Source organism: Miniopterus schreibersii, assembly GCF_964146895.1.
Source record: "Miniopterus schreibersii genome assembly, chromosome: X".
NCBI lineage: Eukaryota > Metazoa > Chordata > Mammalia > Chiroptera > Miniopteridae > Miniopterus > Miniopterus schreibersii.
This window is the reverse complement of record NC_138104.1, coordinates 95,359,956-95,387,486: the sequence shown is the minus strand read 5'-3', so window position 1 is coordinate 95,387,486 and position 27,531 is coordinate 95,359,956. Positions and strand designations below refer to the sequence as shown.

Below are 27,531 nucleotides of genomic sequence, written 5' to 3'. Positions count from 1 at the left end.
GAGATGTAATCTCTAGGCTGTCCATTCCTTATTGCCCTATGATCGGTTACCTGTATTTCCACCACATAGGTACTTTACAAATTAAGTCAAGTTACATTTCTAAAATGAAATCTAATAGCACAATTAGGAAAGAATGGTAAATTTGGAATATTTGCATATTTATATTGGTGTATTTATCTCTTTTTATATAGAAAACTCTCTACTCCGATATATGAGCAATGAAAAAATTGCTCAAGAAGAATACATGTTTCAGAGAAACAGCAAAAAAGACACGGGGAAGAAGTCTAAAAAGAAGGGTGATAAGAGCAATAGCCCGACCCACTATTCATTGCTACCTAGTTTGCAGATGGATACATTGAGACAAGACCTCATGGGCACCCCTGTGCCGGAGACCACACTCTACCATGTAAGTAAAATTTCAGACTCTATTATACAGCTTTTATTTGGAGACTCTTTTGGCTAAATTCCAGATTATTTATTTTTATCCTGTTGTCAAATTTCCACAAAAGATCTTAAGCTTAGAGTTTATGCCCTTAAAAAAACATACAATGGCTGTTTGGGTTGTCCTCCGGTTGGTATGTTCAAGGAGTTCATATGTCATAGCAGGTTAGATTCTTAATGAAATAACCTAATACGCACAGACTTGGTAGGGAATAAGTCTTAGCTGATTAATCATCGGTATAATAATACACAGTAAGTGAGTAGCTGTAGAATTCAACGTTGAAGGTAGAATTTTTAATATACTCATGATTTTATTTAAAAATGAGCATCTACTAGACCTGGAGCATAGCGCTCAAGGTAAAAACGGGAAGGCATGGCACACCGTCATACGGAAAGAAAGGCACCCCAAGGGCCTCGGTGTAACCAACCGTTGTAATGGGCGGGGGCGGAATGTGTAGGAGGAATATGGGAGGAGGAGAGCCCTAGCCTCCTGGGGAAGTGAGAAAAGGCTTGAGAGTAGGAAGCGTTTGGATGGCGAGCGAAAGAGGAGCAGCAGCATTGCGGGAAGACATGGAACTGTGCCACAAATGTGTGTGACTGTGGCATATCCCAGGACCTTCACATGGCTAAGAATTAGTGGTTCATTAAAAATGAGGGAAAGCATGTGAGGAAGGGGCAGGAGATGGGCCTGGAGACGTAGGCGAGCCTCGAACAGGAATTTTATGATAAAGTACTTAGGCTCTTTCCTGCAGTGGTAAAGAGCTATTGAAGAATTTCGAGCTGGGGACTTGCATGGCGAGATTGGCTTGTTTATCTCTCTGGTGCAAAGCACTGATCAGGAGGTATGAGGCAAAGGTAGGGCCATTAAGCCAGGCAGAGGATGGTGAGAGACTAGGACAGTGGCAGTGTGGAGGCTGAGAATGTTAACCAGAACATTGAATCACAAAATCAACCCATTTTATATCATTTTGGTTAGAAGGGAGTTTGTTGTGCCAATAGGGCCAGAGCTCCTTCAGGACCCCTTGAAAACATGGACTACACTTTTCAAGTAATTTTAACAGCTGTGCTTAATGCTCAGAATATCAATTTTTTAAAAATTTGGCACTGCTGTCGAAGGTATTCCATTTAGGCATACAAAGTGTGAAAGATTTAATGACATACTTCAGTTGCTTTTCTGAGTAAAATTTTAAAAGCATCTCCTTATTCTGTAGCTCTCTCATAAAACTGGAGTGTAGAAAAATATTTTCATTTATTTGGGTTGAAGTGGGAGTGTACTTCACTTTCCTAAGTGCTCATTCTCTAACCTCGCCTATCCCCAGTTAATACCCCCAAGCCTCTTCCTCTCCAGGAGAGCAGTGCCCATGTCTAAACCTGCCCCTTTGAATGCCTGACAAATCAAATTACTATTTTTTCCACAGAAATTTGCAGTCAGTCTGAAATCAATATTCTTAGCTGTATGAAAGGGAACACTTTTGCTATCACCAGTTCAGTGTCTGAACACTGAGCATAGTGCTCAAGGTGAAAATGGTAAAATCTGGTGTCCCAGTCACAAGTAACAGCCCGAACGAAACCTAAAGATAAGAGCCAGCTGGCCTGCTCGAGAGGGAAGCTGGTAGTGAGAGGTGGGGCTGGAGAGGGAAGAAGAGGCCACTTTCCCCAGAGCATGGAAACTCCTGACGCTGGTGTTCACCCTAAGAGGAGCATTACACTATTGAAGGCGCGTTTAAACGCTCAGCTTCCGCCGTCCTGTCACGCACATCTGGACAGGAGTATACTGCGTGAGGAGGGAACAGAGAGAGGAGTCATGTGGATTTTGAGCTGTTAAATTATGGAAGATAGTAAAAGGGGAGTCAAACGGGTAATCAAAAGATTGTGAGTGTTGTCGAGGAGCGTAAATTGTTACCGTCTTCCTGAAGAGCATTATTTAGTTACATGTGTCAAGAACCTCTTGTGGCAACTTCACTTCTGCAAATTTATTCCAGGAAAGAAATCATGTAGTCTACTTTTGCCTCCTACTTTCATTATTGTGTCCCAAATCTGTAATGTGGTAATTCCCAGGTATTTATCCCAGTTGATTTTTGACAGAGGTGCAGCACAGGGTAAGGAATATTAACGATGGGGGGAGTCCTCCCATGTAACACTGACCCGCTAATCCCAGAGTAGGAGGCTGGACACTTTCTAACTCTATTCTCTGGTTTAAAAGAAGCTAAGGAATTGTTAGCCTCACCATGCATGTTAGATGCCTATAACCAGTGTTCAAAATGAGAACATTCTTTGGTGGGTTTTTTATTAGACTCTCAGTTCCCTTGAGGACCTTACCTTCTCTTCTTTAGTACTTTCTCAGTTATCAAGGGAGTTTCCATATTTGTTGCCTTTTGAATCTCACAACAACCATATTTGCAAATGGCAAAACTCAAGCAGAAGGATTAAGTGATTTGCCCAGAGCCGTGTTGCAAAATAGTGTAAGAGTAAGGACTGTAACCCAAGTCACCTACTCCGGTGATTTTTCCACACTCTACCCTGGTACACCATGCATGGCTAGGCACAAATGAATTTGTGCTTTAGCGACTAAATGAGTGAATTTTAAGAAACATGAGGGTTCCTAGGTTTATTTTAATAACATCTTTAGTACCTGGATTGATTTCTACCCAGATTTCTCTTTTGCTCTGTCACTATTTTTTTATGAAGTTTGGAAAGACATACAGAGCTGCTGCTGCTATGAAGCTGAGCCTAGAGTATTATAGTTCAAATTGCCTGGACTTCGGAGTAAAGGCAATGCAGACTTAAATGATTGCTGCTTATATTTCACAGGAATTCCTGTTTGTTTGTTTTTCTGTTTACACATGCTTATTTAAACATGAAAAGACTTTTCCTTATGTTAAATTTCCTGAAGCACAAGATCAATATGTAATCCAGTCACCTTCATGATGAACAACTGATCTTCATTCTTACAGGCTGCTATCTCTGCTGTAATACTAGCTCCGTGTGGTCTGAGTTCAAATTCAAAATAAGTTCAAATGAGTTCAAATTTAGAGAAAATTTAGTTGAATTTAATAGCAGGATTATATCAGCATTAAATACTCTTAAATAATTTACTAAAGGGTTGTGTGTGTGTGTGTAGGGTGTTCCTTACAAGCAGACCTAGATTATAACCCCTATTGGTCTGTTTTGGAAAGCACCCCAATAAAAACACACAAAGCAACAGAAATACAGTTTGGCTTTAGTGTTCAACTCACTCCTCTTAGCAATCAGAGCAGAAATGTTTATATAATAATAAAGAAGATTTATAAATTTATGATACTGTTAAATATAAAATTTTATTAATTCCATATATTTGTTATTCCAGTTTGCATATATTTTTTTCTGAAACTTACTTAAAAGGAAATCATTTACTGTGCTCTAGCTACCGTCATCAGCCACCAGTCTCTGCCACATCTTCTCCTTTGGATGTGCTGTTCCTTCTACCGAGAATGCTTTCACCCCTCCTTTCTCCCTAGCTGATTCCTACGAGAACCTACCATTGCAGAGACACTTGCCCTTAGCCCTACCTCCTAAACTAAATCAGTTTCTCCTGTTATAGTCTCAGCACCCTGTATATTTTCTTTAAAGCCTTTCTTATGTTTTGTAATTATATATTTATACATGTGGTTATCTGCTTAGGGTCTTTTCTCCCCTGAACTTGACAGGGAGGGCATGTCCATGACAAGAACAGAGAGTTTCTACATTTTGGTCAGCTCTATATTTCAACACCTAGAGTAGGGATAGTACCTTATAAGTGATCAACATAATGTGATGAACACATGAGTGAACAAGTGAGTGGATGTGACAGGAACGTCAGTGTCTTTCTCCGTATATCTCAGTTGATGTCCTCAGCCTGCAAACAGAGCCACCTCCATGTCCGAGGTCAACACTGCCCCACACAAGCAGGCCTTCAGTTGGGGCGCATTCATAGTGGGAATTGCCAGGAACTTAATACCACAGGCTCATGCCCCATGTGCCTGGGGAGAGCCCTGGGGTTCTGAATGTCTTGTCATATTTGTCTAGATCATATGACTAAATTCTGCTTTGTTTTATCAATTAATATTCCATTTCACTCTGATTGGAACCCTGCCCTTATTGCCCTGTCCTCCAAAGAGCATCTGGCTGGTGTACTGCTACAGACGACAGACCATGTGGAACCTATCCCTGGCCACCCACCTATTTAAAAGGGTATTGGAAGCCCCTAGTAACTTATACTCACCACATTGGGCTCCCTATCAAAGCAGGTCCCAGTCTGCACCTTTGATCGGGGTGATTTACAAGGCTCCTCTGCTCCAGAGATGCCGCCAGTGCAACAAGATTAGCTCCCCTTCAGCCCCGCCCCAGCCCCCCCACTCCAGCTCAGAGCTCCAATTCCAGCTACTTCTTACTTTCTTCCTATCACTGCCTTCTCATTATGGGGGTCACAATATGCCTGTCAGCCAAATCTCATATTATGGTATTTTTCAAGAGTATAACTTTATTTTATATACTTACTGATTCTCTGTCTGAAAAATGTAGGGGTTGTTAGCTGCCAGAGCCCTCGTCTGACCTGAGAGCACCTGAAGAAAAGATAGACAGCAGTGTGTGTGTCTGTGTGTATGTGTAATTCAGATGCTGTGGTGAAAGCCTTTAGATAAAGAATTATTAGATTCAGTACCTTTTTTCTACTATAATATACACATGACAACTTGCTTTCACATTAAAGCTGCTAAACTAAATCGATAAGCAAAATAATAATTTATTTTAAATCTATATGCTGAGATGCCTGAACAAGTAAAATTTTATTAGGAATCCAGGCAACATGCAAGTGTACTTTCATAAACTGAATTATGTAATTTTAGATGGCTAATTTAAAACAGATTTTGAGTAGGTGTTCAAAAATCTGGATAATTCTTTTCATAACATTTCAACATTTGTGAAGCTTGTCTTAGGTATTTAGGACATAACTGCAAACATTCCATTGTTTTACTTCTGATAAGTATTTCTAGCCATTTTCATCAATTTGTAAAGGGATTTTTGATGGAGCTACTGGAGGAAGGAGGTGGAGAGCTGTTTAAAGGCGCTTTTTTTAAAATTTAACAAATAAATAAACATTATGAAACAGACACTATTCTAAGTAATTTACAAATTTTAACTCATTTAATCCTCATAACAACCCTATGAGAAGGGTGCTGGTGCTATCCCCATTTTACAGATTAGGAAGCTGAGGCACATGGATTAAGTAAGTAGTGAGTGATAGAGCTGGGATTTGAACATTAGCTGTCTTCCTCCTAGTCAGCATACTGTATTGCCCCTCAAAAAAATAGCATAATTTAGCAGAAATTGAATGATGTTTCTAGTAGTCTCAACCATGTGTAAAGCCCAATCTATGTGCTGTAGAATATGTAAACTAATATTGCCATTGTCGCCACTAATAATAGCCAACATTTACCAATTGCTTACTAAGTTTCTGTGGTAAGAACTTATATACATTATCTCATTGAATCTTCAAATTCACCCTTGTGAGGCTGCTACTATTATACGTATTTTGCAGAACTGAAACAGAGTTTACCTTACTCATGGTCACAGACATGAAAGATGAGTCCAGGTAGTCTGACTCCAGAATTCACATTTTTAGATAAATCCATTTCTGTTCTTAAGGATTTTATCATCTATTAGAGAAGACAGAGCTATTACCATTACAGAGATGAAAAATATGTTATATTTTTAGCATATAAACATTTATAATTAAGTTTATCTGCAGTGATAAAGTTCAGTTTGTGTAATAGCTGCCTAATGTAGATGCATTGTTTCAGCACCAATGAAACTAAAGCAAAAGGGCAGTTGATTTTAGTGGCTAGAAAGCCATCTCTGAGCTAACAGTTGTCTATCACAACCTCCTTCTCTGCATTTTGACTTTATTCACCAGGATGAGTCATGGAACAGTGTGGTATGATCTTTCCCCTCACCACCGAGCTTGCAGATGTGAGACATCCATTCTAAATACTTCTGCATTCATAGTTGTGTGTAGTCTCTGATTTCTATGGATGACTTCATTATTTCTAGAGTGCTAATGCCAAATTCATAGTAGCACTGGCAACTCCCTGCAGGGAACAGCCTGGACTGCGAAAAGTGTTTCCCACTGGGCCACTTCACTAGGGCAGTGATTCTCAAAGTAGGGGCTGTCCTTGGCTAAAAGCCCCTGGCGGCTGAGGCTTGGTGCAGAAATGGCAGGCCTTTCTTTGACTCCTATGGGCAAATAACACATAATTTCACATACTTTCATTCTCACTTGTGACTAGATAATGTTTATGAGTAATCTACTAAATGATTTTTAAAGGTTATGAGTTGAGTAACCATAAAAGAATGCATTACTGGAATTTACTGAATATCTTAATTCACGATTTTTCTGTGAAGCCTGGTATTCATATGGCTGAAAATGCTATTGCACAGGCACAAGGGGAGATGGTTTCAGTCCCAAGGTTTTTGGGACAAATGCTCTGCATTGTCTTCAGTTACCTGTTGTTTTCAGTTGCTCATTTTTAAATTATAACTTCTTTAGATTTCATCACTATTGATTTTAATTTGGTTTAGATTCCCTGCTTTACCTTACAGCATGCTATGATTCACATTACCCACAATTTTCTAAAAATGATACAATGAATCATCCATACCCAACAGTTCTTGTAGAGTCATACTCTATTTGGAAAGTGGGTACAAATGGACCATGGGGTCTGTTGGCCTGTCTTAGGGGAAGACAGTCAAAAACTGTTGAGACCTACTGTCTTAGATATAGATGAGTGGTTTAAAAAAAAGAAAAGAAGTTGTGACTTTACTTGTCTATATATATGAAACATTTTATGGAATGCAAGTCCATGGAAAAGTCTAGGAGGAAAATTCACTTGTGTTTCCTGACCTTTCTATACTAATAGTTATTTTTGCATTCATACTTATGAAGATTTTTTTTTAAACAAATCAACTATCAGCACTACTGCCCTTCCATTTTCACATTCACCACCAAATAGTGTACTGATCATTGGACTGGCTAGACTAGGGTGTTAAAAATAGAAATACTTTTGAGGGGTTTAAAGATTCAAAAATACAAGCTTTCAGTTCCAGACAAGGTGGAGCACACATTCCATTTTCTTTTTCCTCCTAATCACAAAACAGAAGCAACATCAAAAACCTGGACAAAATATATGTCACCTGCCAGAAGACCCTGAAAGGTAGACAAAGAAGGCAGGCAGGCTAGGGACCTAAAGAAAAACCCAGTGAGTTTACTGGGGTTTTTTCTTGCCTACTATATACCCTGGCCCAGGTGCTAGAGAAGCCTGCAACCTTAAAATATCAATAGGCACAAACAAAATAGAGCCCCAAGAAAAGCCTGCTGTTTCCAACGGACCAGGAAAAGGGCGGCCGGACAGGACAGACACCTTTTACCAGTACCTGCCTGTTCTCAAGGTGAAACCATGAAAACAGTCATGCTCTTCCTCCGCCACAACGGGGTCAAAAGGGCCCATTCGCTGAGAAGACATGATAATCTTAAATGTATGTGCACCAAACAACAAAGATGCAAAATGCTAAAAGCAAAGTCCAAAAGAACTAAAAGGAGAAATTGGCAGATCTACAATTATAGTTGGGGACTTCAACACCCCTCTCTCAGTAACTGATGGAGCCACTAAACAAAAACTCAGTGAGGATATGGAAGTACTGAACAACTAACTACCGTCTGTCTACCCACAAACGGCGTCTAACTTCCAACAACAGCAGAACACATGTTCTCTAATTATGTAATCAAACTGGGATCAGTAACAATAGCAAGCAAGTCTCCAACCATTTGTAAATTAAAGGACACACCTCTAAGCAATCTGTAGATAAGAAAGGAAGTCACAAGGAAAACTGAACTGAATGCAGATGAAACTACAACACATGCTTAGGAGGAAACTTATACCACTAACTGCTTATATCAGAAAAGGAGGAAAGTATCAAATCAATAACCTAAACCCCCACCTGAAGAAATTAGGGAAAGAACAACAAAAAATATCAGCAAGCAGAAGGAAGACAGTAAAGAGCAGAAATCAGTGAAATATGAAAATAAAAACAGTGGAAAAAAATCTACCCCAAAACTGTGGGTTGTTTGAAAAGTCAAAAAAGAAATTGATAAGCCTTGAGCAAGACTGACAGAGGGAAAAAAAGAAGATTCACTTTACAGGTATCAGGAATTAAAGAGGCGTTATCACTACAGACCCCATAGATGTTAAAAGAGTAATAGATAAATACTACGAACAACTCTGAGCACGTAAGTTTAACAGTTTAGATAAAATGAACCAATTCCTCAAAACCCTCAAACTACCAAAACTCTTTGAAGGTGAAGTAGATGATCTGAATAATCCTATAACAAAGGAATTTAATCATTAAGAGACTTCTAAAAAAATAAGTATAGAAATACTAAAAAAAGAACCAAGCATATAGCACCAATACTTTTGTATTGGTTGAGTACAGAAGTAATAATGCATTTGACTTTTATTCTGTTCTGTGGTGCTTTTAAAGTGTTGGCAGCCTGTAAAAGATTTGATGTATAGGCCTTGTGACTTAATGGAACTCCTAAGAGACCTTAAATTCATGAATTTTATTAATCGTGAAAAGGTTGTTTCAATGTTTGAAAACTTTTGTCTTATAAATTTTTGAAGCTTAATAAATTAAGCATTATGTAAACAAACAAAATAAAAATATTCACTAATACACTGTCACTTTTGAGAGAGATTTCTACTCACACTGTATAAAATAGACGATTGATAAACTGAAGCCAGTTCTTTTGGTTTCATGTTTGAACGAATGTGGGTCTCATTCTGCTAGTTCCTGTTTAAATAATGGCTGCCAGGAAGCAAAGCATGAAATCTGGCTTAATTAGTGAGGCAACGTACAAAACAGGACACAGAAGAATTGAATTAGGAATTTATTAAGTTGAGATTTATTAAATTTTAATCTTATTGCAAATTACTTGTTGCCTTTGAGAAAATAAAAACAAATTCCAATGAGAGGTCCTTGGCTTGGTTGATGAGATCAATAATTATGAACTATTTGGGAACATCCCTGCACTAATCAGAGAGGTTAAAGAAGCAGCCCCCCATTCTCTATCCTGTTGTAGACCTGTATCTCCCAGCTTTATAGCCTCAGAAAACATCCTCAAATGTTGTTGGCAATAGGCCTTTTTTGCTCCTATAATCACTCTACCCATATTACATCGCCACCACAACTCATTTAATGAAACATCTTAAACTTAACAGCATTCCAATCATTTTACCCTTAGAATTCTTTAAAGCTCCTTCTCACTGAAAGACCATAACCTAGCCCTGGCCGGTGTCTCAGTGGTTAGAGCTCGAGGGCACGTACCTCGGTTGCAGACTCGATTCCCAGGCCTGGTCGGGGCCCGTGCGGGAGGGGAGGCAACCAACCAATGTGTCTCTCACATCGATGTTCCTCTCTCTCTCCCACTCCTCCCCTCTCCCTAAAAAATTCAGTGGAAAAAATACCTTCTGGTGAGGATTAAAAAAATACAAAGAAAAAAAGGAAAGAAAGACCATAACCTGTATCAAATTATCTTCCTCACTCAAACTCCTGACGTATTTGCCCCCGTGAGAGCATCCTCTAATTTCACAGAACTGTAATCCTGGTGGTTATACCCAACCGTCATCCAAAGATTCCTCTTAACAAACTACATGCCTGGCTCTCTTAGCCCAGATCCCATGTGAGAATGAAGTTTAGGTTCATGAGCTGAACCTAGAGCCTCACTTCTAAATGATATTGCTAAATTTGTTTCCTAGCATCGCTACAAGTATCAGGCTAAGCCAGGACCAGGATCCTAAATAGTCTTGAACCCAAAATAATATGGAATGTTGAAAAATAGATCAGTGTTTCAATTCCTATTCTTTAAGTGCAAATGATTTTAGATTAACTAGATGCAAGCTTTCCTGCCGTAGGAAACAGGAGAATAAGTTCTCTTCTCCTGTATTCTTTCATTATCATCAATTTGGAGCGGCCTCGAGAGACAATGGTGGTTATATCTAACTGCAATGTAAAAGGGCTCAACATTACAAAAGAGAATTGTCTTTTCTAAGATTGTTCCCTAAGATGGCCAAGAATAATGTTGTATTTTTAGAACATGAGCCTTAAGTCAGCTCTGTGAACCTACACACGGTTTGGGTTCAATCAGGGAAACCGAAGCACTCAGTGACGTGGAATGAAGGACTGTGTATTAATCAGCTGAGGAGCTAGTGAAGGTTCCTCAGCAGAGCTGGTGGTCATGAAGGAAATCTGGGTGTGAAGCCAGGGAGAGCAAGAGAAACTAGGACCCGTGAGCACACACTGGAACCCTGCCCCCAACTTCAGCAACGAAGCTGGAGCCCTCCACCAGGGGGTTCGCAGGCCCCCTCCCAGGACCTGGAGGAGCAGAAGGCCTTGCCGCCCCGGCTGTTGACCCCTCGAAAGAGGCAAGCCAGCGGAAAGTGCCGGGTGAGCTGCAGCAGGGGCACACCCTGCACTGACCTTCCCAGGAAAGGGCTGCTGCTTCACTCGTGTTCTCCAAAAGTCACCGAGTTATGTTGTGGCCAACGCTAACTGCAACCCCCAGGGAAGGGAGTTCTGAGAAACAGTTACAGCTTTACTAAGTTGGCACAGTAGGAAACCCCCACACTGAGGGTTCCCTTTGCATGGGCACTGCAGGTGCCTACCAGGTAAAACCTGCTTTAAAAATTATCTAGTCATGATCTATAAGGATCAGTGGTAAAGTGAAAAATTCTAAATTGTAAATCTGGAGTTCAAAGTGCCGCCTACCTCTATGAAGATGTCATCCCTACAGCCTAATTATTTTAATTTCCCAAAGCATATATTGGAAAATATATCTTCAAATTGTATCTTATCTTCAGTCAAGAGATTGACTAATATAAGTAATAATGAGCGTAAAATGTCTACTTTACCTAAGAGGTTTCTACTTAATAGAACACATTAGAAAAATCTTTAAAGAACTTCTTTGCATACTCAGGAAGAATGCCAGAAGGCTGTGTACCTAGACAACATTACCTTAGCTAATTGTTGAATCTCCTCGACTTAGTTGCATTTCAGCATCATGTCCTTAATTTTTATCAGACAGCTGCTACAAGAAACAGCCATGTGAAATCCACTTGCTTGCTATAAAAATATTTTGAAGATAGTGTGTTTCCTACTCACTTTGCCCCCCATATATATTTTTTATAATTGGGTAAAGCTTTGGCTCCTTGATGACGCCTGGCACTACGGTAGTACACAGATATTCTTAGCATCCTTCTTCCAACCATGCTACCAGAATGTCCTCGCCAGCGGGCTCACAACAAGCCAAACCCAAACTAGGTGCATCCGAGGCTACCAGTTTTGGAGAAGTGGCAGCAATCATCAGGCCCTGCAGAAATCTTATTTTTCATAACTTAGCTTGCATAAAGTGCCCTCTCTCTCTTACTCAGTTTTCTCATTTGTGAGATGAGAAGACTATGGAAAATGCCATCTAAATTGACAACATAATGATGATTTGATTTTTGCTGCAAACACAGAATTTTTAAAAAACGATTCCCATCAGGTTCTTTTTTCCCTTCTATTAGATAAAATCAATTTTGCTTTTGTAGTCTTAAAATCATGTCCTACTAGATGGTTCAGTGTGGAAGAGAAGGAAGAGTATGATTTATCTCTGTCAATTATTTTATTATAAAATGCATATAATGACTTTTAAAACTTTCTAAACTTAACTTATTTTTATCCAGTATTCTCTTTGAGATTTTCTATTAAGAAAAAATATCTCCAGATCAAGAAAACTGGAGTAAAACTAGCAGATGTAGAAACATTTGAAGTGGTTGTCTTAAAGAGATAACCGTTTGTCTATTTTATAAGTGCTTGTCTATTATATAGTAGCAAAAATCTCAGAATAAGACCTTGATATAAACATACTCTTAGCCATAAAGGTATTTAGATAAAAGCTAGCATGCTCAGAATGAATTACACTTACATGGCACAAGGTCGATGATGAGAAAATATGTAAAATATAGCACAGCGGCAAACCTAAAACTAAAGGTAACCAAAAAAAAGCTGTTTCGTTTCAGATTCTTTTAAATAAGCTATTAATTCAGTAGCCAGAAAAAATTTAATAATTATGGCTTAGTCATACGATTGCTGAGAAAATTGTCGTGTCATATACAGTGACTCCATTTGAGATTATTAGGTTTCGTTCACTCTTCATTAGAGGTGATTTTTTAATATAATTTGTTTCTCTATTTTCTTTTACACATAATTGATTTCCTTGTCATCGAGTAGCCTTCCAGAGGCAGATCTGGTTCTCTCCATTTTTTTCTGGTCGTAAATATTTCTTTGTCACAAAAGATGGGCAAACCTACACTGATTTCTCTGACACTCAGATGTCGACAGTTTGTCGAACAGAAGTGTAAGGAGCGGGAACTGCCCTAGTTCTGCTTTTCACCTATTCGAACTTTCTGCCTCTATGTGCAAATCTATATTAATTGCACACATTAACCAAGCACCCCAAAATAGCTGTCTCTAATATGGCTGGTTATAAGTTGTTTCCATACCTAGTGGAGCTTAAACATATACTAACTGCCTTCCAATAAATAATTTAGCATTAAGTGTTAAGAGTAACACTGATTATGAGTATACATAATTCTTTTGCTTTGTTGGTTTTTTTGTTTGTTTGTTTTTTGTTTAATATATCTTTAATGATTTCAGAGAGAGGAAGGAAGAGGGAGAGAGAGAGAGAAACATCAATGATGAGAGAGTCATTGATCGGCTGCCTCCTGCACGCCCCTGCTGGGGATCGAGCCCGAAACCCGGGCATGTGCCCTGACCGGGAATCGAACCTTGATCTCCTGGATCCTAGGTCGATGCTCAGCCACTGAGCCACCCCGGCTGGGCCATAATTCTTAAAACATCAATAATTGGATGTACATTGGTGACTAGCCATTTTCCCCTTCATTTTGAAGTCAGGATCATGTACAGTTAGTGCTGTATGAGATATTCTAAGAGCATCTGGTCCAAACCCCTCATCTCACAGATGAGAAAGCTGAGGTCAAGAGTAATTCAGTGACTTGATTACAGTCAGAGCTGGAATGTGGGCTGGAATATAGAGAAATCGAAGTCGGGTCTCCTGATTCCTTTTAGAGTTGCCCCACGGTGCTGCGCATTCCATTCCTGCCGGAACATAGCATTTGAAGTGTGTCACTCTAACTGGTGTGTTGAGAATAGACTGGAGGGCCTAGGGTAAGTGTGGAAGCAGGGAGAGGGGAGGATCAGGACAATTCAGGTGGGGGATGATAGTGGCCTAGCCCCGGGCGCCCCAGGGGAAGCGGTGAGCAGGGGTTGGAGTTTGGATATGTTTTGAAGGGAGAGTGGACAGGATGCACTGACAGATTGCATATGAGATGCCTTAACTCATAGCCTCGGTGTCCTGTACACGTAGGTGGTCAGTGACTCTGATTCATGTTTTCCACAGATTATTATATGGCAGATCCTGTGCTAGGAGCTAAGTATAAAGTGGTGAGCTGAGCAGATGGTTCCTGCCTTTGTAGAAACTAATGCAGCAGTTAAAAACCAGTTGAGAAAGCAAACCAAATGATTTTAAGGCATTACATAATAATCAGGAGTGTATCGGGTGAAAAATTGCGTAACGATGAATTAGCTCCGAGAGAGATCTCCTGTGTGAAGAATTAGTGGAGAAGCAGGCTTGCCTTATTTGGGTCCCCGACTTCTTCTTCAGTATCGACATAGGGTTTTTAAATTGCACTGAGTTCAGTTAACACTGTCAATAGGTTTGGAATAAAATGTGATTGCAGTCCCATCCTTGTCTACCTTGGCTGAACCTTACTGCCTTTCTGTAACTTAGTTTCTATCACATTTGCAAAATTAAAATGCTAACATGAGCCTTCCTCTCATGAAGATATTATGACTAATAGTTGCCCAAAACCCAGCAAATCTTTTTTTAATCCACAGATTAATATAACATTCTAATTAAAATAAAATTGAATAAAAAGCATGAAAATGGGAGGTTCTTAAGATGTTACTGATTTGAATTATCTCCATTAATATAAGTGTTATCCTTAATATCTTTCTGTTTTATGGAATCTCTTCTTTCCACATAGCAATGTAGTTACATCAGATGTCATGAGAGGTTTGCATAAATGGATATCTTCGTGCCAGAAGCAGTTTTTCTTTTTTCTCACATCGTTACTATGACTACAGATACTTCTTTGGGAGGCAGTACTGCACAGAGTGGGTAGAAGAACAGGTCCTGTGATTGACAGACCTGGATTTGAATTTCGACTCTGCCACTACCTGTGTGGTCCTGAGCAAGTTGTTTATGCATTCGGTCTCAGTGTTTCCAGTCTTTAAAATGGGATTAATGATAACCACTTTAAGGATTTATTTTAAGGATTAAGATTGATAACTGATATAAAGTGTTTGATGCTGTGCCTGAGACATGTGCCCTCAGTAAATGAGAATTATTATGATTCAGGAATGACAGTTCCTATTTCCCAAGGATGGTGATTCCTGTTACCCTTCCCAACTGCTCACCGCTAATCATTCCTCTCGTTCATATTTCACTACTTCATAGAAAAAAAGGAATCACCTTATGGGATCCTGGATAAGATTCAACCACCTCCTTCCTTTAGAATCTGATCTACATGATATTCTTTTGATGAAACATTGACTCTGTCTGACCTAATGAGTTTGACTGACCTTCTCCTAATTCCGTGCAATTACTGCCTTTTTGCTCTTATTTGACTGCTAATTTATTAGCATGATTATTGTTTTTTAAAGCATGCCTTTTATTTTTGAGTGTGTTTGGAGCCATTTGCAGTCAGGCTAATTTCACTGACACCCCAGAGCAAGCTCACCCCACTGCACTGAAAGGCCCAGTTCAGTTTCTCTCATGCACCAGAAGGCCTAGGCCGCCACCGACAGCAAACCTGTTCAGTTCTATGCCGTTGTTTCTTGTAAATGGAAGATTTCTTGATTTAATATTTATTCCTATTAGCATCTTACCCTACGTGCTCATACTTACACAAGAGCCAGGGCGATCCTTTGAAAATATTTCAAATTATTCTGCTGACACACAGTAATGAGAAAGTAAGGGAAAATACCTTCCTTTGTGAAACATTTTCATCTCAAAGGCTTTTTGTTTATTTGTTTATTAAAAAATTAAATATGTGGAAGTAGCTGTCATTTTCCCCAAGTGTTTCAAATTGCTAAGCGCCTTCTTTTCTAACGCATAAGGAACAAGCGATCGGTTTGACTAGTCACTGAAGACATCTTGGAACTTTGCAGAAAATTACAGTAAGAGGAAGTTACAATATTGCAACAAGAGAGCATTTTGATTGCAAATTTTTCCATAAGTGTGGCAATTTGCGACTTGAGGAGAATTTAATAGTAGCTGAGCTTTCAAAATGAAACACAGAAACTGTCATTTTCTTCCACAATTAAAATAAGTGCTTCTGAAAGTTTCAGGATAAGAATGGCCCAAATCACCCTCCCCCACACTTCCTCATCTAGAAGGGGGGGGGACAGAGTTTGAACAGAACATCTGTGGACAAGATGAAAGACAAGTGGCCTTTTCAGGCAAATGCCTGAAAAAGGGATCTTTTATAACCAAACGGAATACCACTGCCTGCATCGCCATGGTCGAGAAGAGGGGTCAACAATACTTTCATAATGGCCTTTTATTTGAGCACATTCTGTTTTTATGGATAGAATTATGGTTTCAACACATCCATTCATAATTCATCATATAATTATTTGCATAAATATCTTTTAACACAGAGTTAATGTACTTTAGCCAGCCACATCTCGAATTCAAATTTGAACTGTTAAGTGCACTAAGAGAGTCCCAGGGCAAGTAATACTAAGGGAGGTTGGATAAGAAGAAACTTAATTATCTACCAAAACAAATGGCCTCCTAAAGAACAGAACTTTCAGTGATACTCTGTACATGGATTACTGGACAAAAGACACCTGGCTTGTTTGTTGTCAGCTGAAGGGCTTTTTCAGGTTAAAACAACCAGCTAATTAAGACTACATCCTATGCTCTTTACTTATGGTTCACTTAGTTTTTATTCACTCAACCAGTCTTTATTGAGCATCTCCTCTGGGCTAGGCCCCATTCTCGGCAGAAGATAAAACAGTGCATAAAACAGATAGAATTCCTCTTCTTTCATGCAGTTATATTTGGAAGGAAAGCCAGGTAATAAACAAGAAATATAAATACTTTTGAAAATGCTAAGTGTTACGGAGAGAAATAAAGCAGGGAAAGGAAAGTAGGAAGTGCTGAGGGCAATGAGGATAACAATTTTAGATAGAAAAGCCTGGGAGGAATTTTCTCAAAAGGAAGCGCTTGAGTAATGACCTGAAGGAGGTAAGAGAGTAAGCCCCAGCAATATCTGGGCAAAGGACATTTCTGACAGAGGGAAGAGCAGGGGTAAAGGGCCTAAGATGGTACTATGATAGGCATGATCTAGGACTAGAAAGTGTAGCTGGAGCAAAGTTAATAAGGGTAGTGACAGGAGGCATAAATAACAGAGGCCAGGTCATACAGGACCCTCAAAGTCATTGGAAGGATTTGGGCATTTTTTCAGAGTGAGATGAGAAGCCATTGCAGAAATTGTGTAGAGGAATGATATTATTTCAATCATATTTTCAAAGGATCACCCTGGCTCTTGTGTTAAATAGAGGAGGTAAGAGCAGAGGTGGGGAAAACAGTGAGGAGATACTTCAGTAATGCAGTTGAGGATTGATAGTGGCTTAGACCAGGGTGCTAGTAGTAGAGGTAATAAAAGAAAAGTCCTGATACAGCTTGCTGGTGGGTTGGCTATGGAATGTAAGAGGGGAAAAAAGACTCCAAGATTCTGGATGTAAGCATGTGGGGGGAGATGAAATTACCATTTTCTAAGGTATAAAAGACTAGGAGAGGAGCATGTTTGGTTGACGGGTGGTGACTGTCCTAAGTTTTGAATACATTAAATCTGTTGAGTTAGGCAGCCTGCAGCTCAATCCAGAAGTCCTGGCTAATCATATGAATTCATAAGTTGCTAAAGATCAGAGTTTATAGACATTCCTAGAGAGGAAGGTCAAAGAAATTTTGCCCAGATGCTTCCTATGATAAAAGAAAGTGCTAGTGAACACACTAGCTTTTATTGAATGGTTACTTAGGAAATAACGTAAAAATACATTTTTTAAGGGAATTTACCTTCATAAATGCCTACAAAAGGAATCTATTTTTGGTCATCAATAACATTATGAGCTTATGTTTTAAATTCACACACACATACACATACACACACACGCACCCTTACCCCAAACACATAAAAAGACATGATCATGGTAAAAAATAAGATCTATTCTCCAAAGACCAGAAGAAAGAAAAAAATGTCCAGTGTAAATGGGTCCCAAAGCCACATACCTGGTAGCTCTGAGCCCAGAAAGAGGTAGAGATGGCTGGGAGTCTACTGGTTATCTGAGAACAAACGGACCACAGCTATGTTGGAAAACTGAAGATGGACTCACTGGGTGAAACAAACTAGGGAGGCAAACAGAGCTTCCTCACCCATCAGCAAGGAGGTTGAATAAAGATCCTAGTGACCATGCCCGGCCGGCGTGAAATAAACCCTAGTCTGAAGGATCAGCTTGAGACTGCATACAGTCAGAGAGAAAATTTGGAAATTGGAAGATGGCAGAATGAATTTACATAAAAAGCATTCCAAGATACAGAAGGATAAAAAATGTGAAGGATGCCTGGCTGGCGTGGCTCAGCAGTTGAGCATCGACCTAGGATCCAGGAGATCGCGGTTTGATTCCCAGTCAGGGCACATGCCCGGGTTGCGGGCTCCACCCCTGGTCGGGGACATGCGGGAGGCAACCGATTGATGCCTCTCTCATCATGGATGTTTCTCTCTCTCCCTTCCTCTCTCTGAAATCAATAAAGATATATATTTTTTAAAAATATGAAGGATACGTGCATCTTTTGTATACATGAATGATAAATTGAGAGGTGTCAGCATATGTCTAGAGAAAAAAGGACTGGTAAAGACCATTTGAAGAAATAATGCCTGAGAATCTTCAGAATTAAGGAAATAATGCCTTCAAATACAACACAGAATACACACAGTGAATGCTCAATAATAGTTAAAATCAATTATAACAAACATTTTAGTGCAATTTCAGAATATCAGGAATAACGAGAAAAAATATTTTAAAAGCTGCAGAGACTAAAGGCAAATTATAACAAATGACAGGGTAGCTACAGGTGTTTTAAGAGCAACGATAGATTCCAACGAAAACAAAGTAATATGTTCAAATTGCTGAAAGTTATTCTCAACTCTGAATACTATACCCAGCTAAGCTATTATTCAAGAGTGAAGGATTTTTATATTTTCAAACATAAAAGCCTAGAAGAGTTCACTACGCACAGGCTGCTATGAAAGCATTTCTAACGGATAGACTTACCTGAGCATGAACCTGGAAGAAGAATGATCTGAAACTAATAAAAATATAGAAATAAAATACATTATAAATGTTCACTCTCATTAGAAAAACATTCATTATCATGAAAGCAAAGATTCCAGGCCTCTTTTTTCCAGTTAGTGATAGCACCTTATATGATCTGCTGTGTCGGTTGTCTATAGTCATGTTTCTGTTCTTAATGTCTTGCTCTTATTAAACTTTTCATGGTATTTGAAACTGAAAAAAATGATGCCAATTAAATATCCATCACTCACAATGAATAATTCCTTTCTGCTAGTAACGACTACATACAATTATAAACTTGCACCTCAGGGACACTTAATCACACTGTTGCTGATAAGAGGAAACCTTCACTGTTAGGGGCTTATTTATGTGTGTATGAATAGTGGACAGTTTCTAATAGAAGTTTGTAAGGAATCGAATAATGAGACTGTTTCAAGGGTCCCCAAGATCACCCACATGTTTGGTGATTCACTAGAAAAACTCAGAAAACTCAACTTATAGTTCTCCCCACAGATAAGATTTATTACAGTGACACAGCAAGGATATACAGAGGTACCTCGGTTTTCTAACGTCTCCGTGGATGAACATTTCGGGTAATGAACGCTGGAAACCCAGACGGAAATGCTTCGGTTTTCAAACGTGCCTCGGAAATTGAACATGCCCCACGGCTTCTGCTGAGGGCAAGATCCTGAGGCCCAGCTGTCGGCTTCGGATCCCTTGGTTTTCGAATGTTTCAGAATGTGAATGGGCTTCCAGAACAGATTACATTAAAAAACCGAGGTCCCACTGTACAGCCAGATCAGCAAGGAAAAAAGATACTCATGGTATCTGGAGAAATTGATGTGCAAGCCTCCTATGGGTGCACCCTCCCTCCTTTCCTCCTCCCCCTTCCTCCTCCCTCTCTCCCTCTCTTTTTCCCTCTCCCACCAGATCATGCAGAGTGCATTCTATCCCCAACAGCAGAAATGCAGTCATATATGTCAAGTGTCTGCCCAAGGAAACCCATTAAAAACCCAGCATCCAAGGATTTTCTTGGATTGATCACATAGGAACCCCCTGCCCAGCAACTATAAAAGTTCCAGATCCCCAGAAGGAAAATGGGTGTTCAGTCCCTAGCTAGGCAAAACCACCTTATCGCTTAGGGAAGCTTTATGTCAATATAAGAAACTATTTACCAGCCAAGTTCCCAGAGGTCAGCCAAGGGTCCACCTTGCAAGCAGGCCCTTCTAAGACAGCAGTTTCAGGCCTGCTATAGTAACTTTTCTGCAAAGAGACCTATTTCCATGACTGTAGATTTCATTGTTTTTCCTGTTACTTTCAAAGGCATATAATTCAAGTACATGATATTAATTAATTTAATTCAATTGCAACTTTCATTCTAGAAAATGTTACATCATTTGGAAAAATAATGAAATCTCTCAAGATAATTGCATTGTAATATTTATGATATTTACAAAAGACATCTAAGGCTTTGCTTCTTTGAATGATTGTATGCCTAGGAGTTCTTAGGTTTCAACAGTATGTACACTGATTATACTCTGTAATCACAATTAGTATGAGAATATAGTTATAGGGAAAGAAAAGATAATCTTATTAAAAAGAAAACCTGGAGGGCATAAAATATATTTTAGTGTAGAGTTTAAAGTAGACTCGCAGGTTCTAAAGAATTGCCTGCAGAAAGCATAGGAGATGTATTACATAACTCAATTCTTCCAGGCTGTCTGTTATCCATGTAGCTTCCGAGAAACAAACCACCCCCATCATTGTCATTTTTAAAAATAATGAGCTGTAAAATCATAATGATTACTTGTGGAAACACAAAAAGAAACCCAATCAGTAATTTTACAGCCAAACAATTTTGGAAAAATAACTATATGTAAATTAACTATACTTGAGCACACTAGTCTGAGTTGTTATTTGAGTTATTTTGAAGCAAAGTGCACTCAAGAAAATCAACACAGTACAATGTGTTTTATCTTTAAAGCTTTCTCTCCAAAATTGTGAATTTCTGTAGTCATGGATCCTGCAAAGTTTTACGCACGCATGCACTTGCTCACACATACACACACACACGCAAATGCGCACGTGTTGCTCTGACACTGGGGTGGTTATTTCTGGTTTACATTGTATGGCAGCAAAAGTAGCTGATATTTATCTTGAGGGCTAGTATCCATTCATAATACTGTAGTGATGAAAATTATGTTAACCATATACAAACACAAGAAAACTATCATGAAAGTAGAATATTACTCTTATTTTATGAGCAAAGATTCTAAATAAAGTGTGACACAAAATACAAATGTATTATATAAAACCAAGGCCATTGAGTTTTATGTAAACAAAATTCAATTGCCTCTTATAGAAATACCTTTGTAAAGAGAAAAGGCCTGCTACCTAAAATTCATGTGAAGGATTATCTGTGAATTAAAATTACACGTGCTGTCTCTGTACCTGTTAGCTAGCTGATCATGTGAACATATTTCACCTTATTACACCAGTGAACAGTAGAGCCCAGTAGAAGGGCTGGCTGGACCCAGTGGTTTATAGTCGTTAGCGGAAGGCTGGAGCAGTCAGTGCAGTCGGGGGTTTTCTCTTCGGACGTGAAGCTGTTCCCACACTTAGCCTGCAGCACGCGGATAGACGGGCGTCACTGAGGTGGTGGTTTAGCCAGGCCAGTGTGATGCCAGGATTGTGATCCAGGGGAATCACTGTAACGATGTCCTTTGGAAACCAAGCGGAAGACAAGAAAGGCACAAAAGTGTGGCGAGGTCATTGAATTGGAAGCCTCAAAGGTAGATTTTCTAAAAATTGCCGAGTCGGGGGTATTAGACTATGTAAAATGTAGATAGCGGAGGCAGTGGCTGGAGTGCGCTTAAGATGACGCATGGTCATGGTGGTGGGGAGCCAAGGAGTGGAGAAATACGGATCATCGGGCATCAGGGACTGGGGGGCCAAGGTGCTGACATCCCCTCCTGACGGGGAGTCACCAATAATAGTGAGGGAAGTAGGCGTGAGACGAAAACAATGGCCCAAGTGCTGAAATATTTAGTGACCGAGGAGGAGCACCTGGGAAGGAGATCCGTAGGTGATGGTGGCGTATGTGATAGAATGACCTTCTAAGGAACAAGAAGTAGTCATATTGGCCTGCTTACGTGGTAAGATGTTTCTGAGAATCAAGTGAGATCCTGCCCGCGAAAGCACAATGAACCCTTTTTAAAGGTACAGAGTAGGGCTGTAGATATATAAGAGCCCTTAGTTTTACCACTGTTTTGTGCCCCGCTCTCTCTGCTACAAAATAAGGACAGTAATATCCCCTTCTGCTTCCCAGGAGATTAGGAAGTTGAGCGGCATGGTATATGTGAGTTTTTGGGGGGGCTTTGGAAAAAGGAAGTAACTCCTCTGACCAGGTTTCAGAGCCAGTGTTGAGCTCTTGCGACTTCTGCGCGCCGTGGTGGTGTCCCAGGTGGCCCCTATCAGATAACATTCTTCCTTCTCTTTGATTTCAGACGTTTCAGCAGTCCTCTCTGCAGCATAAATCAAAGAAGAAAAACAAAGGTAAGAAAATGAAATGAACCCTCCACCAGCTTGGTTTGCACTGTGATGCTCTCCAGCGCACCGCACGCCCCCGGCCTGAGACCAGTGCGGTTTAGAAGAGCACGGCCCCCTAGCAAACGCTGCCGACACCAGCTTCTCCTTCAGGCACCTGGGATACGAGGTGCCTTTTGCAGAAAATGATCTCATCGGGGTTTGAGACTGGGATTACATACTTCTGAGTTTGTTTGTTTTTGTTTTTAATTGATTTTTTCAATTTTATTTTTAATTACCATTTACATACAATATTATTTTGTATTAGTTTCAGGTGTACAGCATAGTGCTCACACGATAATATACTGTTACAAAGTGGCTTCCCTAATATTTCAAGTACTCACCTGGCCCCATGCATCGTTGTTACAATATTATTGACTACATTTCCTATGCTGTACTTTAAATCCCCGTGACTGTTTTGTGACTGTCAATTTGTAGTTCTTAATCCCATCCCAGCTGCCTAAACCCCTCCCCTCTGGCAACCATCAGTCTGGTTTCTGTATCGAGGGGTCTGTTTCTATTTTGTTTCTTTGTTTATTTTGTTCTTTAGATTTCACATATACAGGGGTGGGCAAAAGTAGGTTTACAGTTGTGCATATGGAAAAATCGTAACCTTATGATTATTACAATCGCTTTATTAAACTCAAAAGAATGTCACAGTGCAACTGTAAACCTACTTTTGCCAACCCTGCACATGGAATCATAGGGTATTTGTCTTTCTCTGACTGACTTATTTCACTTAGCATAATACTCTCTAGGTCCATCAATGCTGTCACAAGGGTAAGATTTCCTTCTTTTTTATGGCCAAGTAGCATTCCATTATATAAATGTACCACCATTTTTTTTATCCACTCCTCTACTGGTGGGCACTTGGGTTGCTTCCACGTCTTGGCTGTTGTAAATAGCACTGTAATGAACATAAGGGTGCATATATTCTCTCAAATCAGTGTTTCATATTTCTTCAGATGTATTCCCAGAAGTGGAATCTCTGGGTTATAAGGCAGTTCCATTTTCAAATTTTTCAAATTTATTTTTATTGTTGAGAGTATTACAGATCCCCCCCTTTGCCCCTTTGCCCCCCTTCACCTGGCTCCTGGCCCCTCCCTCAGGCCTTCCCTGCACTGTCGTCTGTGTCCATGGGCTGTGCACATATGCACATAAGTTCTTTGGTTAACCTCTTTCCTCACCTCCTCCCTACACTGGTGTTTCAGGCTGTGGAGCCCAGCATGGAGTTGAAACACCTCATTCCTGGGGTGGGGGGGACCTTTGCAACTGAGATACTCCTCCGGATTCTCTACCACCGCATGTCTCTGCCCTTCCCACCAGTCTTGATGTGGCTTCTTTAGTAAATCCTCAGTTATGAGACTTCTGTTCAGCTAGTCTTCAGTTGATTACTCAGGTGCTTGTTTTATAATTTAGTTGTAATTCCAATCTGGTCCTGGGAGAAGGTGAGTGTAACTTCCACCTACTCCCCTGCAATCTTAAATCAGATAACTCAGTTGTGATTAAATTATATGTCACTTATGTGAGGGAAATAGTATTAAAGATTTCTATATTTTTTTATTCTGGTACAATGTGAAAGTAAGAAAATTTAAGGCTAAGAGCCCAGACTGATATTTTGTGATCTCTAAATTAATCTTCTACCTCCACACCTATATAAAATTTAAAGAGCATTTTTACCACTATTATCTTTAGGTCCTATAGCTGGCAAGAGCAAAAGGCGAATTTCTTGCAAAGATCTAGGCCGTGGTGACTGTGAGGGCTGGCTTTGGAAAAAGAAAGATGCAAAGAGTTATTTTTCACAGAAATGGAAGAAATATTGGTTTGTCCTTAAGGATGCATCCCTATATTGGTATATTAATGAGGAGGTAAGACAAAGCACATTTTGTTTTCCCATCCATTCTCTATCTTTAACCAAAAGAATCACCATTTTGAGACATATTTTAAAATCATTTAATCACCTTAAAGCTAATTCAGGAGACTTCTGCTAGTTATTTTTCCTAAGAAAAAGACTTCTTACAATGGTTGTATTTTGGGGTTCTATAAAGATCGTTGTGTTATTTATTCTAATGTAGCTACATATCTGAAACACAGATAAAGTAAACTTTTGTATATCTAATTAAAAATACCAAGCCAATTAGAGCAGTAGCTTAATTTAAACGATTAGACATGTAAATTTGATATAAATTTTTAAATGTCTTGTTCTGTTCAAAGCTCTAAATTTTGTTCTGTTTTTTGTAGGGAAAGGGAGAAAGTCCTTTAATAATTTTAGTAAATTAGTATCACCAGAATTTATTTCCATTTTTCTTTTAAAAATGAACTGGTAGGCTGGTTTTGAAAGTCTGCAAGTATTCATTTTATTTAGCACAATTTGGAGTAGTGTGTATATAATGCACTTAAATTGTTTTTGTGGTTTCCTTTCTCATTTGCAGTAAACCTATTTATATCCAGAGTAATTATATCACAACCTATCACATATCACAACAGATACACAATAGTATACCTTACTCATTGGCATTCCCTTTACACTACATTTTCTTTGATTCCTTTGCCATAGCCATCTGTCAGTTCACCTTATTAAGTTCTTTAGTAATATTTTCTATTGTTAACTTGTTTCTCAAAAAATGTACATGTTTTACTGCAATATGCTGGTTATATAGTCTTATATGAATACTGTTACGTTATAACATTATTCAATTTGCATTTGAAGATTAATTTTTGAAATGTAGTTTAAAATTATTATGCCTATGATTATAACATCCAGTATATAGAGAATTTTGTGTTCCCTAGACCAGCTGTTATGTTGTTACTTTATATTATATTAGGTTATGTTTAAGAGAGTAGACTTAACACTGCCTGAGTTACTGTGCCTCAGTTTCCATATATGCAAAAAAGGGAGTAATAATAGTGCCTCGAGCACTGGGTTCTCATGGATGCAATGAATCAATGCACTTACACCAATGCCTGGTACATACTAAGTACTCAGTAAGAATATGCTATTAGTAATGTTTTTCAAATTGATGTCCTATTTCATTTGTGAAATCTTGAATTCCTATTTTGCCATTTAATACAAATGTCTGTATCATCTATATAGAAGGATTTGATTATTTACTATACTTTTGATATTTTCTCTGGCAATCACATAGTTATGTGTGTTCCATTCTAGATACAGTAAACAAACCATGATTTTACCTAACATTTTTATTCAGTATTTATATACACTTTATATTCCAATCAAGCATTATCAAAATAGATTGTTCTCTATGTCTCTTTTTATTTTAAGGTCCCGTGTAGATTTGTCTGCCGTATGATAAATTATATTCTATCTTTCACAGTTCAAGTGATAAAAAAACTGTGGCCCCTTTTTACTCAACAGTAGCTGACTTTCAATCAGAGAGTTATTGTTACTGTGTTAGTTTTGTGAGAGGTGAGTTAATTCAATAGTATACATTCCAAGGAATACCATAGTGTGACATTTTTTAGGAAAAATGCAAAAATTCCTCATCATATCATTATAGGAAGATAATAGCTACCCCCAAAATACTTTAAATTGTTCAAAATTTAAACATTTTACATCAAAGACATCAGGGCAGCGAGGGAAATCAAAGTTGAGAAAAGAGATTTGATACTATTGTATTTACCTTAAGATTGGGGGGGGGACCCCTCATATATTGAAAAAGTTATAATACTGCTTTTTTAATAACACAGACATTTTAGTCACTATCAGTAATACCAATTTTTTTTAAGTTTTACATATATACATACACACAGTAAAAGAATTGAGAGTCTATTTTTTCTTTGAAATAGGAAATGAGGTTTTAATCTCACTCGAACTTGAAATAGAGAAAGGCATGAACTGGTCCAGCACAGATCAAAGTCGGGGAGAGTAGAAGTCTGAGGAGCGTGGCCGTGAGCGTGCAAGGGACAACGGCAATGAAAGGGCTTTGCCAAAGTTAGTCTTAGCATAATTGGGATAATTTGTGTCTAATGTAAGATTTTGGATAATACTTCTATCTTGTTTTGTTGTCCTTCATTAGAGATAGGAGGATTTTATGGATTTCATTTAATTTTCCAAGTGAAAAATAACCTTTATATATAGCATATATAAAGGTTATATATGTACCAAGTCAGATATTCAAAAATTAAATTAACCTATTTCATTTGTAAAATACTGAATACACAAAATAATTATTCAACTCAGGTTTGATAAGAGGAATTGAGTTAGTAAACTTCCCTGCATTTTACATCTGAGCGTTAAAAATAATCGAAAATGGTGAATTGTAAATGTGGACTAAAGTTATTTTATATGCTATAAAAGTGTATATACATTCAGATTAGAAAATTACAAAACGTATTTCACTTTAAATAAAAGTTAAAGAATTTTCTGTCTTCATTTTAATGTAAAAAGGATTTTAAAATTTTCTGTATATACTTTAATTTGTAGTACTCGAAATGTTCAAAATATACCTTTAATTTAATGGAATATAACAGATAAGAGTGGAATTCTAATCTCTAAAATGCCAACTTTAAGGAATTAAATGAACAGATTTATTACTATAGATACTTAAAGCCTAGTTATATAATATCCGCTTCGAATCTTTGCTTATAATGTCCTAAACAAGAGTGTTACCTCTTCAGGATGAGAAAGCAGAAGGATTCATCAGCCTGCCTGAATTTAAAATTGATAGAGCCAGTGAATGCCGCAAGAAATAGTAAGTTCCTTTTATTTGGGGAGAAGGAGAAAAGGGGAAGCTTTTGAGAAAGTTTCTAGCTTTTAAATTATAGGTTGTTTGTCTAATGCTTTCAAATTGAAGTAATAAGAAAGCATTTTGTGAGCAGAAAATTGGATTTTTACTGATTCCTGTCATCATGGCAAAAGCATTATATATGTGAACTCAGGTTAGATTGTTGAGGAAATTTTACCCATTAAAATGATTACATTCTAATCTGTTTCCC

General features: G+C 38.6%; 1 protein-coding gene across 8 annotated transcripts in view; it reads left to right on the top strand.

Moving 5' to 3' along the window:
* Positions 1 to 27,531, top strand: part of CNKSR2 (connector enhancer of kinase suppressor of Ras 2) — a 237,005-nt gene that overhangs the window by 154,378 nt on the left and 55,096 nt on the right. For all 8 annotated transcript variants that reach the window (XM_081126804.1, XM_081126807.1, XM_081126806.1 and 5 more), the window contains 4 exons: positions 192 to 406; positions 22,497 to 22,545; positions 24,271 to 24,443; positions 27,214 to 27,287. In XM_081126804.1, the coding sequence (XP_080982930.1) occupies positions 192 to 406; positions 22,497 to 22,545; positions 24,271 to 24,443; positions 27,214 to 27,287 (511 nt within the window). The remainder of the gene's footprint in view (positions 1 to 191; positions 407 to 22,496; positions 22,546 to 24,270; positions 24,444 to 27,213; positions 27,288 to 27,531) is intronic.